Source organism: Salvelinus fontinalis, chromosome 42 (assembly GCF_029448725.1).
Source record: "Salvelinus fontinalis isolate EN_2023a chromosome 42, ASM2944872v1, whole genome shotgun sequence".
Taxonomy (NCBI): Eukaryota; Metazoa; Chordata; class Actinopteri; order Salmoniformes; family Salmonidae; genus Salvelinus; species Salvelinus fontinalis.
In genome coordinates, this window is record NC_074706.1 from 23829746 (window position 1) to 23846005 (window position 16260).

At 41.9% G+C, this 16260-nt stretch overlaps 1 protein-coding gene across 2 annotated transcripts in view; it reads right to left on the minus strand.

The window, feature by feature from the left end:
* Positions 1 to 16260, minus strand: part of LOC129841216 (zinc finger protein 8-like) — a 28523-nt gene that overhangs the window by 9608 nt on the left and 2655 nt on the right. For both annotated transcript variants that reach the window (XM_055909378.1, XM_055909377.1), the window contains exons 2-3: positions 12656 to 12786; positions 10638 to 10823 (exon numbers count right to left, since the gene is read on the minus strand). In XM_055909378.1, the coding sequence (XP_055765353.1) occupies positions 10638 to 10823; positions 12656 to 12786 (317 nt within the window). The remainder of the gene's footprint in view (positions 1 to 10637; positions 10824 to 12655; positions 12787 to 16260) is intronic.

The following is a 16260-nucleotide window of genomic DNA, read 5'->3' on the forward strand; positions in this document are numbered from 1 at the left end:
TCAAAGAAAAATAAATAACTATTTGCAAAACTGCAGCATCCCACAAATTGAAATAAATGTAAAGAAGAAGGATGCTATTACACATGTGCATTTAAAGTATACCTTTTTAAATGTATATAAACAAAGAGCATATAAATGTAACAATTCAAATCTGAACAGCATAATAATAGAATTGTAACGGGCTTCTTCCATCTCTTCATCCGAAGAGGAGTAACAAGGATTGGACCAAAGTGCAGCGCGGCTAGTGTTCAACATGTTTAATAAAATAACAAGTGAAACACTACAAACATACAAAATAACAAAATGTGCAGAAACCGAGACAGACCTATCTGGTGCAGACAATCACAGTGACAGGTAACAAACACCCACAAAATCCCAACACAAAACAAGCCTCCTATATATGAGTCTCAATCAGAGACAACGACTACCATCTGCCTCTGATTGAGAACCCACACTAGGCTGACATAGAAACAGACAAACTAGACACACAACATAGAATTCCCACCCAGCTCACGTCCTGACCAACTAAACACATACAAAACAACAGAAAACAGGTCAGGAACGTGACAAGAATATTGCACCATATCAAAGAAAAATAAATAACAATGTACAAAACTGCAGCATCCCACTTAAAACATTAAACTGGTCTTTCTTTTCTCTCTCTTATTTATTGCCATGTTATAACCAGCAGCACACAGCAATGCTGACCATATTGTGCTTTTATGAGAGATTTGCATTCAGAAATGCAAGCTGCCTCACTTTTGAGGGGCTGATGTTTTTTCTCTCAGTAATTATTTGTCCCGTTTTCGAGAAGACCCTCTCAGAGGGAACAGACGTGGCCACTATGCAGTGTCTCCCTTTCATGACTTTAGTAAGCCGTGGGTAGACAGAGGCCTTGTTCTTCCACCAGCTCAGAGGATCTGCAGATCTTTGGAGGGGCTCCTCCAAATATAATCGGACCTCCATTATGGCATCTGCTGAGGGATTCCTTCGTACTGCATCCCCAGTTGCTCTCTCGTCAAACAGCATCCAAACAGCAGACGTTTGTGGCGCTACTGCTGGTGCTTCTGCTCCATCTGAACCCTCTTCTTCCTGTTGCCCTGGTGCCTGAGCCAGCTGACTGCTGGGGATGTCCCTCCCTGCTGCTGAGGTTATTCTTTGAAGAGCCTCATCAATCGCTTTGGCATCACTGAAGGCTAACTTCTTAAACCTGGGGTCAAGTGCAACGGTTTCTGATAGCACATGATTATATTCCATTCTGTGGAACTTTCTGTCCATTGAAGAACATGGTCCCGTATGGCTCAGTTGGTAGAGCATGGCGCTTGCAACGCCAGGGTTGTGGGTTCAATTCCCACGGGGGGACCAGGGTTCAATTCCCACGGGGGGACCAGGATGAATATGTATGAACTTTCCAATTTGTATGTCGCTCTGGATAAGAGCGTCTGCTAAATGACTTAAATGTAAATGTAAACATGTGTCCATCAACTCTGTCACATATCCTGTGGTTACATTTGCTTCTCTCTGGCGGCTGGCTGTGATTCGCTGCAGACCCTTACACAGGATTATCATTTTTGAGGCTGTCACATAGCTGAAAAGAGAGAACAGTAACTTATTAGTTCAGGTTCATGTTTTGTCTGCTGATACTACATTCTCATCTACTGCCCATATACATATATAATACTGGATTAAATAATGATGTAGTAATAATGGCTTACTGTACCTCACTCCACTGATCTCCATAGTGACCTGTTAAAAGGTTTCCAGGACTCTGCACACCTCCTCCACCACCTCCCATTATTCGTCTTGGGTCAGAACATCAACAGGTGCATTGACAATGGCCAGGGTAGAGATGATGGCATCCTTTGACTCAAGAAACCGCTTCAACATATAAAATGTTGAATTCTACCTTGTCGTGCAGTCTTGTTTAGGCCTCAGCTCAGGCATCTCCATCTGGCGTTGTGTAGACTTTTGTTTTTTAGCACCTACTGTGCTCCTGCGGAAGAATTCCACAGCTGCTTTCACTTTGTCAATGGTGGGCTTCATCACCTTCAGAGCATCTCTTACAATCAGGTTGATTGTGTGGGCAAGACATGGATGATGGGTCCATTTAAAAATGTTCATGGCTTTGGTTATGTTAGCTACATTGTCGCTAACACAACAGACCACTTTTACATCTACTTGCCATTCTCATGCCACTCTCAACAAGTTCTCTGGGGTGTGTCTGTCGCTGAACTCAAAGCAGTCCAGAAGACAGCTAGACATCGAAAAATCTTCAATGAAGTGACATGTAACTGACATGTAAGAAGTGGTTGCCCAGTCAGTGGTAAGGCAAACTGCAGTAGCTATTTGGACTCTTTCCCGCACTGATGCCTGTGTGCTCTCGTACAGTTGTGGAATAAGTGATTTTGAAAGGGTTTTCCTGCTTGGAATTGTGTACATTTGATTTAGACTATTGCTATAATTTCTAAAACCTCTGTCCTCCACGATCGAAAATGGCTGGAAATCGGTGCCATTCATTTTAGCCAATGCAATATCAATTTGGCCTTGTTTTGCTACAGACATAGACTTTGGCATAAACTGGTCCATAGAAGACTGCGTTGCTGTGGGTTGCGGAGTAGGCCTACTTGACTGAGTGGATACACCTTCATGTGCTGGCTCCACCACTATCACTAGCAGGCCCGCTAGTTTCTCGAAGCTTCACCGTTGGGTGCACAGTTCGCATATTATGCCGGTGTAGGTTGTGCGTAGAACCGGCTTTATATGAGATTTTGTTTTGGCAAATTCTACACTGTGCTCTAACATTGTCTACATGATTCAAATGCATCCAAATGCTACTGTGCTTACGACTCATTTTCCAGCTGTTGTTTTCACAGCTGTCCTTCCTCTCTCTCCTCGGCTGCTAAGTGTGTGACTGTGAGTGAGTTGTCTCGGCCCTCCCTCACGCATCTTTGGTTCATTGGTTGACACTGCGTGTCTGATTGACAGGATCAACAGGTGAGGCTGTTAGTCTGAGCAGACAGTCAGAACGAATGTGTGTGCGCTTGAGCATTTAGGCCTATTAATTTCTTTTTTTGTTCTTTGAATTAGTTAATTCTATTAATTTACATCTTTTGATTATTCATATCTTTATTTTTTATAAATAGATTTGGCTCTTTGATATGCGAGCCGGCTCCCAACGTTCACCAACAAGAGCTGGCTCTTAGAGCCTACTCGTTCGCGAACGACCCATCAGTACTGGTTAGTGGGCCAATACCGAAAGGTTGTAGATCTAATCCCAGAGCTGACAAGGTAAAAATCTGTTGTTCTGCCCCTGAACAAGGCAGTTAACCCACTGTTCCTAGGCCATCATTGTAAATAAGAATGTGTTCCTAACTGTCTTGCCTAGTTATTAAATAAATGAGGCCAGGGGTGTCAAACTCATTCCATGAAGGGCCTAGTGTCTGCTGGTTTTAGTTTTTATTCTTTCAATTAAGACCTAGAAAACCAGGTGAGGGGTGTTCCTTACTAATTACTGACCTTAATTCAGCAATCAAGTACAAGGGAGGAGCGAAAACTAGCAGGCACTCGACCCTCGAGTGTAAGGGGTCACTCAGCCTATTAAAATTGTTGAGGTAGTGGCACGTGATCAAAGGCTACCTGTTAGCGGTTCCCATTACATAAGGTTGCACATTTAGCCCTATGCAAACCTCACCAGGTGGCCTTGATTATTTCCGGTAACAGCTTATCATCGAGCTTAAACTTTTTCTCCACAAACCAATGGCATTTCTTAAAATAGGTAAACTTTTTTTTGCCTTATGGACTTGTCAAATAGCTGTCATGTACCGTAGCCATTGCCTTTCAGGTGACAAACAGCGCTAATGCGGTTGATTTGAAAAAGACAGTGTTCGTTAAATGCGGGTTGGAAAACCCCTCGCTTCACGCCAAATAAATGACAGATAACCCACATGCCAATCGTGACCTTCTCTTGTGAAGCCCAGACGTAAGAGAGAGAACAATAGCTAAACCTGGTCTTAACTTCCAATGCTCCGTCTCCCTGCCCAACCCCCCTCCACGCCACTCCGCAAACCACCAGGATGCCCGGCATCAGAACATTCCAGGCATTCCCGTGATTGGCAGATAGCAGGTTGATTGACATGTCGGACCCCGCGAACACTGGGTACTGGTCAGTACAACACAACCAACTAATAGCCTAACACATAACACACAGATGTCTGTGCGGGTCGCTACAATATGATATAGAATATACTAGAGTAGCGTTGATTATTTATGTAGCTGTGCTAGTAGCCTGTGTCGGTCTGCATGTTTACATTGAATTCATGGATTTCACATGAGACGGGTTCCAGGAGTGATACATTTTTATTTCCGTAGGACTATAGCCTATCGACAATGGAAGTGTACCATGCGAAGTCCCATATAATAGGTTATAGCATAAGGAGGACACTATCTGATGTGAATGTAGGTTATAGCTCTACTGTTGATCGGAGCTCCTATAGTACAGAATATGATCATCAAATCAAACTTTGTCACATGAGCCGAATACAACAAGTGTAGACTTTACCGTGAAATGATTACTTACAAGCCCTTAACCAACAGCGCAGTTCAAGAAGAGTTAAGAAAATATTTACAAAATAAACTCAAGTAAAAAATAATCAAAAGTAACACAATAAAATAATAACGAGGCTATATACAGAGTCAATGTGCGGGGGTACAGGTTAGTCGATGTACTTCGTACATGTAGGTAGGGGTGAAGTGGCTATGCATAAATAATAAACAGCGAGTAGCAGCAGTGTACAAAACCAATGGGGGGGGGGGGGGTCAATGTAAATAGTCCGGTGGCCATTTGATGAATTGTTCAGCAGTCTTATGGCATGGGGGTAGAAGCTGTTAAGGAGCCTTTTGGTCCTAGACTTGGCGCTCCGGTATCGCTTACCGTGCGGTAGCAGAGAAAACAGTATGACTTGGGACCATTTTTTGGACCCTCCTCTGAAACCGCCTATTATATAGATCCTGGATGGCAAGACGCTTGGCCCCAGTGATGTACTGGATGTTCTCGGTGCAGCTGTAGAACCTTTTGAGGATCTGGGGACCCATGCCAAATATTTTCAGCCTCCTGAGGTGAGAAAGGTGTTGTCATGCCCTCTTCACGACTGTCTTGGTGTGTTTGGACAATGATAGTTCGTTGGTGATGTGGACACCAAGGAACTTGAAACTTTCGATCCGCTCAGAGTTAGTTGTCTGTCAAATAAAAAATAATTCGCTATCTGATAATAACAAATATCGTCCTCCATTAAGATTGTCGATTTGGAATAGTTTACACACGGTAAGCTTAGCGTGGGTTCGAGTCCGGACTTGCGATAAACTTCTTTAAAATAAACTGCAATACTGCCATCTGTAGGATGATAGTGAGAGTACAACCTGTAATCCTACTCTAGTACACTTTGTAATGCTCGTCCTCAAGTCAAATAACACGTGACGAAGTAGATGATTATAAAAATGCATATAAAACGTTGTAGGGCTACATTTAGGTGTACACGTCCATACAATATTGCCTATGTAATATGATTATTAGGCCATAGCAGTGTTTGTCTGCAAGGCTGAAGAAAGAGGTAGCTCCTTAATAAATTCATTCTTAATCTTAATGTTCAAACTGTTGGCTGTAGGCTACATCCTTTCAACACACTGACACAAATATAATTCCACATTTCAAAGGAGGGGGGGGGGGGGGGGACTAATGTGAGATTCGAACCATTGCCACAATCTGTGACAATTATCTGGAACTAGGCCCTCTACACAGAAAGCAATTTGACCAATGAGTTAAATACACGTGATGTAGTTGCTCTGATTGTCAGTACATGCTGTTATACTTCTGTTAAAGACTGTTCCATGAACACGTGTTGGGACATGTCCAACTACGTTGACGATTTTTATTTGGCTGATACATCATTTGTTACAGGAAATAATCACAGCCACCTGTTGAGGTTATCATAGGGCTAAACTTGCAAGCTCATGTAATGGGAACCGCTAACATGTAAGCTTTGATCACATGCCACTACATCAAAGATTTAAAATGTGCTGATACTTAAACTTTCCCTTTAACATAAACTTTTTCTAATGTTCACAAGTATGGCCCCAGTGTGTTTACCCACCCCAATACGTTTGCATCCTAAACTGTATTTACAGAATGACTTCATTGTTGTTAAACTCATCATGGACATAAATATGATGTGGGTAAAAATAGTCAAGTAATCATCAGACAAACCTGACTAAACTATTTTGATATGTACAGTAGGTGTTTGTTAGTGTGTGGGTATGTGTAGGTATATTTAGTAAGTGTATATTGGTTATAAAGCGCTATCAGAATATGCAGAATAGGGTGAGATCAGATGTGATGTACACAAAAGAGAGTCTCAATGAAAGTCTTAGAATGAAAAGTCACATTGTGTTTATTAAACAGACAAGTTTTAAATAAACCATATGAAAACCACACATACATGAACTGCATTAATTTTCTAGTTGAAATTGTCTTGGGGACAAAAATAAAGTAGTTGAATTAAAGTAATGAAACAGGCATTTGTGAACGTCACATAGCCTACACAGTACAAACACAATATATAACAGACTTTTTAGGCTAATGTGGCTCATACATAGTGTACAAAACATTAGTAACACCTGCTCTGTCTATGGTGAAGGTGAAAGTTATGGTCCCTTATTGATGTCACCTGTTAAATCCACATCAATCAGTGTAGATGAAGGTGAGGAGACATGTTAAAGAAGGATTTTTAAGCCTTGAGGCAATTGAGACATGAATTGTGTATGCGTGCCATTGAGGGTGAATGTGAAAGACAAAAGATTTGAGCGCCTTTGAACGGACGGAGTATGGTAGTAGTTACCAGGCGCACCGGTTTTTATTTTATTTATTTATTTCACCTTTATTTAACCATGAGTTTGAGTGCAATGCTGCTGGGGTTTTAAACACTCAGCAGTTTCCTGTGTGTATCAAGAATGGTCCACCACCCAAAGGACATCAAGCCAATTTGACACAACTATGGGAAGCATTGGAGTCAACATGGGCCAGCCTCCCTGTTGAACGCTTTATGACACCTTGTTGAGTCCATGCCTCGACGAATTGAGGCTGTTCTGAGAGCAAAAGGGGGTGTAACTCAATAGTAGGAGATGTTCCTAATGTTTTGTACACTCAGTGTATATCACACAATGTATTTGTATTTATTAGTGATCGATATTAGCTGCTGCCAAGTGAATGGTTTGTTCCAAATACAATGCTTTTAGTTAAAAAAAATTTTTAGTACAAGCTTATTACTTGCCACCCATTCTAAAACTGACTGCAGTTCTTTAAGTGTTGCAGTGATTTCTCTTGCTGTGGTAGCTGACGTGTTTACTGTTCAGTCATCAGAATGCATATATTGTTTTTCTGCTATTTTTACCATACCGCCAACTTTTTTCCCGCCTTTTCTTTATATCTGATATATATTGCCGGTATCAAAGCCTAAACTTGTATTTCTACCTAACGACCTAGTAATCAATTTGGTAAAGTTCTGCCTACGGCTTAGTATGATACTTAGCTGTATCGCTGAGGCGGCATTGACATGCACTAAGCTCTTAAACCCTTGATGGTTGCTAGGCACCGCACTGTAACCATCCTCCCGCCAGTTTCTATGTCACCTCGCCCATCTCTTCGCATAGCTCGCCTAAGTGTGCACTGTTTTCTTAACCGCAACTGGATGGATCCATAAAGAACTACCGTGGGAATAAATATCACTGAATGACAAAAATAATGGAATAAATAAAATAAGGCTAATGCAATTGAAGACATGTATCAAATTGTTCCTTGATGAAACTCCCAAAGTCATCCATTCGAGGTAATACATTTGAAGCAATAGCCTACCCACATGTGGTCAACTAGATGATAATTTCAGCACCGTTTCGATTGGGATAGCTCCATCGTGCTGCTTTGAGACAAATATGGGGAGTCGTCTTGATAAATCAATCAATGTCAGATGTTTTGTTTTCATCGAATGTCCGTTTGGATATTGGTTAGGCTACAATTTACACTGGGGAAATGTTAGCTAAGTTGAGGTGAGTGCTGCTCATGATCATGTTGTATAGTTGGCTCATTTGTTAGAAAATGTTGTCAGCATGTAATATGCAGTTCAACAAGTGGATTGTTTTGCTCTTCACTCGCAGTTGTTTAGTAGTCTACGCCTACTCCCGACCAAAAGCCTGACTTCACGGACTTGTCTCAGGCAATTTGGTTAATTGGTTTCTGGCTGAGCAAATCAGAAACATATTGAATGCTATAATGTAGCAAGTGTAGACCTAATATTTTGCTCGTTCGCATATAGGCAACTCCAAAAGTCTGCGGAGATTGTGAAATATGAACTCTACTCTTATTTTCTATCGTATCACGATGAAGACCCTAGGCCTGCTCCTTAACAAAGTGGTGTGAGGATAGGAAATAGATGAAACGTGGGGAAAAAAAGCATGTGCTTGAGTTCTATTTCAGAATACCACTTTTTAATATGACAGTGGTTGTGTAGGAAAAATATTATTTGTATTTTATTCTTACTATAAAATACAAGCGTGTTGACTGAATGGTGTAGGTGTGTGTCATGAGTTTAATGAACAAAAGAATGAACTATTGACTTAATTCATTTGTACATAACATCATTACACTTTATGCTAGGCCTATTCTATCCCTTTGAAAATACATTATTAGTCTTATGTTTCTTAGGACCTGCCTGAAAAAAACTATAAAGTATTTATTTTTGAAAGTGTATATTCAATGGATTTATTCAATTAAACGCCCACCAGCATCTGCATACCACTAATGCCACTCGTCACCTGCATTCTGGCATGCGCATAGGAGGTATAAAAGGGGTATGCAGGCAAGAATGTGGTAAAAATGGGCACGTAAAGACATAACATACATTTTCCAGCAGCAAATTATGATCGATAATGTCAAAAGCTGCACTGAAGTCTAACAAAACATCTCCCACAAGCTTCTTATTATCAATTTCTTCCAGCCAATCATCATTGTGTAAGTGCTGTACATGTTGAGTGCTCTTCCCTATAAGCAGGCTGAAAGTCAGTTGTTAATATGTTTATTGTGAAATAGCATTGTATCTGGTAAAACACAATTTTTTTTCAAGAAGTATACTAAGGGTTGGTAGCAGGTTGATTGGTCGGCTGTTTGAGTTTGTAAAGGGTGCTTTGCTATTCTTGGGTAGCGGAATGACTTTTGCTTCCCTCCAGGCCTGAGGACAATTACTTTCCTGTAGGCTTATACTGAAGAGATGGCAAATAGGAGTGGCCATATAGGCCGCTACCATCCTCACAAATGTTTCATTCAAGTTGTCAGATGCAATATTCAAACCAGGAATATTCAACAAATGAAATGTGTTACTTTCTCTACTCCAAATGCATCTGTGGATCTTTTCTGCTGACAACGCAGGGTTTGATTGAAACGTAATACGCTATAACATGCAATGGTTTCTAGTTTATAGAGTGGAATGGTTTTTCTGCTGGTGTATCCTAAGGTATCTCCTCTCTGAGAACCTCTTCCCGCAGTGCGGACAGGCAAACGGCCTTTCTCCTGTGTGGACCTTCAGGTGCCTCTTCAGGCTGCCAGCCTGGGTGAAGCGCATGTCACACTGGGGGCAGCTGAAGGGTTTCTCCCCTGTATGGACCCTCTGGTGCCTCTTCAGGTCACTAGACTGGGTGAACCGCATTAGACACTGTGTACAGCTGAAGGGTTTCACCCCTCTGTGGACCCTCTGGTGCCTCTTCAGGTCACTAGACTGGCTGAAGCGCATGTGACACTGGGTACAGCTGAAGGGTTTAACCCCTCTGTGGACCCTCTGGTGGATCTCCACACTCTGAGGGCTGCTGAAGCCTTTGTTACAGAACATGCAGAGGAACCGTTTCTCTTTACTATTGCCTGATGTTTCTCCCCCTCCCCGAGCCTGGGCTCTAGCACTGTCGTTTGAGTGCAATACCTGATCGAAAAGGATGCGGCTGTGTGAATCGGAAGGCCCCATCGACGTGGGCACTGGGTCACGGTCCCCGAACGCGTATGAAGGCGAGTGGGTTGCGACATTTGGATTTTTCTCAAAGTTTTCCCTGTAATCTAAGAAATATCTTCCCTGTGAGTGTCCGTCTCCTAAGTGACTATCTGCATTCCATGTGGGAGAAATGTCACCCTCCACTTTCACAGTCACTTCCTCTACAACCAGACCCTCCACTTTCTTATCTTGGCACCCTTCAGAGTATACACTACTACTGTACTGGTTCCAGTCTCCTCTAGACAGATCAGTCTGTGTCTCTAAACCCAAGGGCATGTTGCCAGGGTCCATCTCTGTAGCGTAAGAACAAGACGGATCATTACTGCCAGTGTCTAACGCGTCACCATCACCATCCTCACGGGAATGAACCGTCCTCTCGTTCTGGTGAAATACCGGTACATAGTCTGAGCCGGGAGCAGGAGGACAGCCCAGTCTCCACAGCCCAAGTCTCTTTGGGTCTGGTCTGTGGTCAGATCCTGTGTGTAAAAGCCTGTGCGTTACAGTTAAAGTCTTGGTGTCTGTCTCGGAATTGAGAACGGAGTTCAGCGTTCCACTGACCTCCATGATGCTGCGTTGAGTCCTGGGCTGCGCTGGGGCGTTGGTGGGGTCCTCTGTAGCTACAGGGGGTGCTACAGCCGCTCCAGTCTGGATGTCTCTGCTGTTTTGTAGGTCCTCCTCTCCTTCAGTCTTCTCCTGCTTGACCAGAGACAATCCTTCAGGACCTGCAGCCTCTGGATCTGCAGACTGACACAAGAGAGGTTATTATCGGTACATGATTTGAATTGGATACATTAAGAGTATGTTTACATGCATAGTAAAAATTCTATATTAAACTGATTATGGCAGTAGGCAGATTATACAATAGTTATGTAAACACCTTACTCTGCCCATCTTAAATCGGCGGATGGTCATAATCTAAGTAAGCATACACCGATTGAAACACCTGGTTTTCTGAGCAATCGTTTTAAATTATTAGAACATGTAAACACCTTAAAAATCGGTGTTCCAGCGGTGTATTTGATTTGCGCATGTGCTAGCACCAGCCGAGCGAGCCTCCCTCTTTGTGGATTGTCAGATTAATATAATAGTTCAATTAAAAAAGTTGACATGCTTTACAAGAAGAACGATTTCCCTAATCGTAAATGGACACATCTGAAAGGCTACCTGTTCAGTCTCTCCAGGATTCCGCGATTGGTTGATTTTTGCATTGAATTACGCAATCAGCGCATATTATGCGAGAGCTTGCAATTTTTACCAATCCCCGCACTTTTAGCGCATAAAAGGGTCCAATCAAAAGCGGGTTTGTAATTTTGACCAATTACTGTACTGTTACCGTGGAAAATGGCCCAATCCGATCACACTTCAACAAAGTATTTTCCCCCTGGCCTGTCAGCCTATTCACATGCGAAGATGATAGGTGATGGTTGATGGCTGACAGGCAGTACAATGAACTGAAATCAATCTCATTTTCCAACAAAAATAACAGTTCATGAACGTGCAAAACAATTTCCAAATGTTTTTAGAAACTAGAGAAAGTCAACAATCAACAGTCACTTCGAATCAGCAAAGCATACGAGAATGTCACAACAGTTCCCACAGCAGCGGCAGACCACCATGACTGAAGTGATAGCACTGTCTATGGAGAGCGCTGCTCAAAGCGCTGAGTGCTATTTGTCAGCTTTGCCGTTTTAAACTCTATAAAACTTAATATGGATCACGAAAGAACATCCTTTCTGGATAAAAAAAATATATAATTGTACATATCAACCACGTTTTATGTTCTTGATCTACTTTACGACCCTTTCAGAAAAAAAATCATAATCTCAAGTATTTTGAAAACAATTTATTAGAAAGAAATGTCGATCCTCAAATTGAAAGCGATTGATCAGCTTTGAATCAATTTGTTTGTTTTTTTGAGAGAGAGAGAAGGAATGGGAGGTGCATCTCGTGTTGATAGCAAGCCCCAAGCCTGATGGAGAGAAGAGGGGTGTGTGTGAGTGAATGTGTGAGTGGATAGCTGTTTGTTGAGGAAAATAAACCAAATTGAGCACTTTAGATGTTTCTAATTGTTTTTGTATTCTGCTTAAAATTGTCCTAAAACTGAGCACATGCCTTTATATGAAATGAAGGTTAAAAAAAACACATCGCAAAATGTTTCGTAGAATTTCAGAAATTCTGCCGCCAAATCAAGCATTTCTGGCCACAGAAATCACAATAAAATGTTGCGAAATCCTGTTGGCAGTCTGATAAATGTATAAAATCGCCAATCAAAATACATTTTCTATCACGTTATTTTTGGGAAGGATATTTGATTCTGAATTGGGACATGTAAAGTTTGTATGTGAAAACTACTTCTAAGATGCATAAATTCAGTTGATCCAAACTCCACCAGCGCTAATAATCACATTACTGTGTGCATGTAACCATACTCAATGTTGTAGGAAAGTCTCACAAGCTCCCCTATGGCAGATAAATTAGAATGTACATGTAAGCAAGTGAATAGCTGAGGGGAGCCTTTCTGAAATAAAAGGGCCACATTTGATTTACAAATAACACGTTTTATGCATTCCACTAACCTCTATCACGATAACGTCCTGGGTTGAGGTTCCACTCCCCTCATCAACAGTGATTGGTTGGTCATCGCTCCATGTATCGTGTCCCACTGGCTTCAGAAAGCTCCTATGGCCTCCAGTGAGATGTCCTTCACCTGAGAGTGTGATTGGGGGAAAATAAGTGGTTAGGTTAGGTTGGGGGAGGGTTATAAAGGTCTAGCACACTAATTTGGTGGTAATGTTTTTTGGGGGGTGTTTAATATTTTTGTGTTTTACATTTCGATTTATCAGGGGAGCTGCAGCACCCCTACTTCCCATGGCTATGTTGACACTGTCTACAATTTGGGCACCCGAGTGGCACACCGCATCTCAGTGCAAGAGGTGTCACTACAGTCCATGGTTCGAATCCAGCCTGAATCACATCCGGCCGTGATTGGGAGTCACATAGGCGGTGCACAACTGGCCCAGCGTTGTCCGGGTTTGGCCGTCATTGTAAGAATTTGTTCTTAACTGACTTGCCTAGTTAATTAAAGGTTAAATGTTTTTTTTTAAAGGATGTAAGGTAACAATTCTCATAACTTATTGATATACTATTTATTGATTGATGTATTATGTTCCATGTATCCATAGGCGGAAATCCCAGGGGGGACGGGGGGGACACGACCCCCCCCATCTTGGGAAAAATATGATTTGTCCCCCCCAATATATCACTGTAAACATAACTATGTAATTTCAATAATATTAATAATACGCAATGAAAGCACTTGTGCTGATTATAGACACTTAATAGCGCATTTAAATTTCAAAAGATTGCGACCCCCCCGCCCTTTGCCTCACAATGGTTTGATCCACTGCCAGTTCTTTAGCTGGCAAGGTAATAAAGGGTTCGTATCTACTGTCCGAAAGGGACATGTACGTAACTGACGTGAGGTTAATCCAGTCAATCCATAGCAGGTCCATAGCAATGTTATTTATTTATTTTTATGTTGGCAGGGTTCACACACTAGTTGAATTTGCAGAGCTAGCGCACAAACTAAAGCAAACATTAACTATCAAGCTAGCTAGTACCTATTCCATTTATGTGGCGTCGTCAAAGATGGAATCTTTGCTATCGTCAGTTTATTCCAAGATCAGCATGCAGCTGTAGTGCTTCGACGTCCCTGTGATAAGGTTAGCAATAAACTGAAGTCCAAACTGAACAGAACAGAACTACACTCTCTTCTACCATTGTCTTAAATATATATAATGGTCTCGTTGCAAAAGATAAATTGTCGCTAGTGAACTTTTTTTATTTTATTTTATTTCACCTTTATTTAACCAGGTAGCAAAGATTATAGCAAACACACAGAAACGGAATTGGTGCTCGCTAGCTTTACAAATTCAGCTATTGTTGGAAGCCAGCCAATATGAAACAAACTATTTAAATTACAAAAGGTTGCAGCATGTGTTGTGTAAATGTGTGTGTGTGCAGCTAGGCCAGCCAGCCAGCCAGGTAGAAAAATGGCAGAAAAAAGTAAGAAGACGGACATCAGAGTATTTGTCAGTACACCAAAACGCATAGTAAGAACTCTAGTATCCTAATATCTCAAAGACTAGTTGATAAAATGTTCATAAGAAAGAAGTGAAATGCTAATGGAAATGTTTCACAATGATGTCATTAGGCAGAGCAGGCAACAGATGGCACACAGACAGCAGAGCTGGGGACAGATATGCAGGGACAGACTGGCAGAGACAGGGAGTCTCAGGTAAGTTTGTTGAGTCTTTGTTTGGCAACATTATGAAAGGTTCTCAATTTTTTTGACTTGTAAAATAGGGACTTAATTGGAAAATGCCATGGATACCCCCACTCTCAACTTAAACTGGTGACTAAACTAAGATTTGTTTACGGCAATGGTATTGCTGTTGTGATTAATTGTGTAGTTTTGGGTACCGGTAGTTAGGAGTACGGCAAACACCTTATTTATTTTCTAGGAGACCGGCTGAGTCAGTTAGGGGGGTGAAAGGGAAAGAGCCAGGAAGAGAGACTTCAGAGGACAGTGTCACAGCCACGGCAGGACCAAGTGTCACCCTTGTTGCCAGCAGCACCAGTATAGGGGACAGTGGCACAGCATTGTCCAGTTACCACAGTGATGGCACAAAACCATATCAGCCACACCCACAATTTATAGAACCGCAAACTCTTGCCAACAGAGTGTTGACGTTTCAAGAGAGATGGTTTCGCGATTTCCCCTGGCTACATTATAATCCATCAATAAAAGGAGTGTTATGTTTTCACTGTAGCCAAGGGTTTTCAAGCCAGCCATCTTTTGGCCAAAGAGCTGATGCTGCCTTCATTAGTGCAGGATTTAGGAACTGGAGAAAAGGCATTGAAAAGTTCACAGCACATCAAAATTGCCAAACCCACCGCCACTTTGTAATTGTAACAGCACACCAGCTAAATCCAATCAGTGTCCAGTTATGTCCAGCGCGTGGGTTAAACAGCTGGATGACGCAAGGCATTGCTTGATGAAAATTGTTAGTTCGGTGCGGCATGTAGTAAGACAGGGACAAGCCTTTAGAGGCCACACGGATGACAGTGGGAATTTATACCAGATTTTGAAACTTAGGGCAGAAGAGGATGATCCCATTTTACTGAAGTGGTTAACAGAGCGCACCACAATGTACACAGGCCCCAAAGCACAGAATGAAATTCTGAACATCATGGCCAATAGTCATTCGAGGCATTGCAGCTGAGATTAGGTCTCTTCCGATTGTACAATTTTCATTAATTGTTGATGGTACTCAAGATGTCTCTGCTGCTGAACAGGAGAGTGTCTGTCTGCGTTATGTTGACCATGACCATGTCCCTCACAAGGAGTTTATTGGGCTATACAGGGTGTCGGAGACAACAGGCGAGGGCATTGCAAAAGTGCCAACTGATGTGTTGTTGAGGAAACCCGCAAACATATGCTCGGTTCTTTTGTTCAGTAGTGTGTATAGCAGTGGTTCTCAACCTTTTTGGGGTACTGGAACCCCTGCATATTTTGAGGCAAGGCAGGCAAGGTTTTGAGCAGTCCTCAGGGACCTCCACCCCCTCTATATTATATGTAAACTTACTGGAAACTTTGTGGTACTGACTACATTCATTACACTTTTTTATTTCACGGACCCCTTGCAATTAGTCCATGGACCCCTGTTTGAGAACCCCTGGTGTAATTGATATTTGTTCTTTTGTTTAGTAGTTTTCAGGACACTTACAAATGATTTATTTCATGTTATTTTATTTAAAATGGCCTACTTTGTGCAACATACTTGTCCATAGCTGCTGTTTGAAGAGTTGAGACACTGACTGAGTTGAGACACTGACTGAGTTGAGACACTGACTGAGTTGAGACACTGACTGAGTTGAGACACTGATTGAGTTGAGACACTGACTGAGTTGAGACACTGGCTGAGTTGAGACACTGGCTGAGTTGAGACACTGGCTGAGTTGAGACACTGGCTGAGTTGAGACACTGACTGAGTTGAGACACTGGCTGAGTTGAGACACTGGCTGAGTTGAGACACTGAAGGATACTTTGTTTGATTTATTTGGGTTTTTCATTGAAGTAGTTATTTTGCTTTTAGAACTACTTATTTTAAGCTTTTTG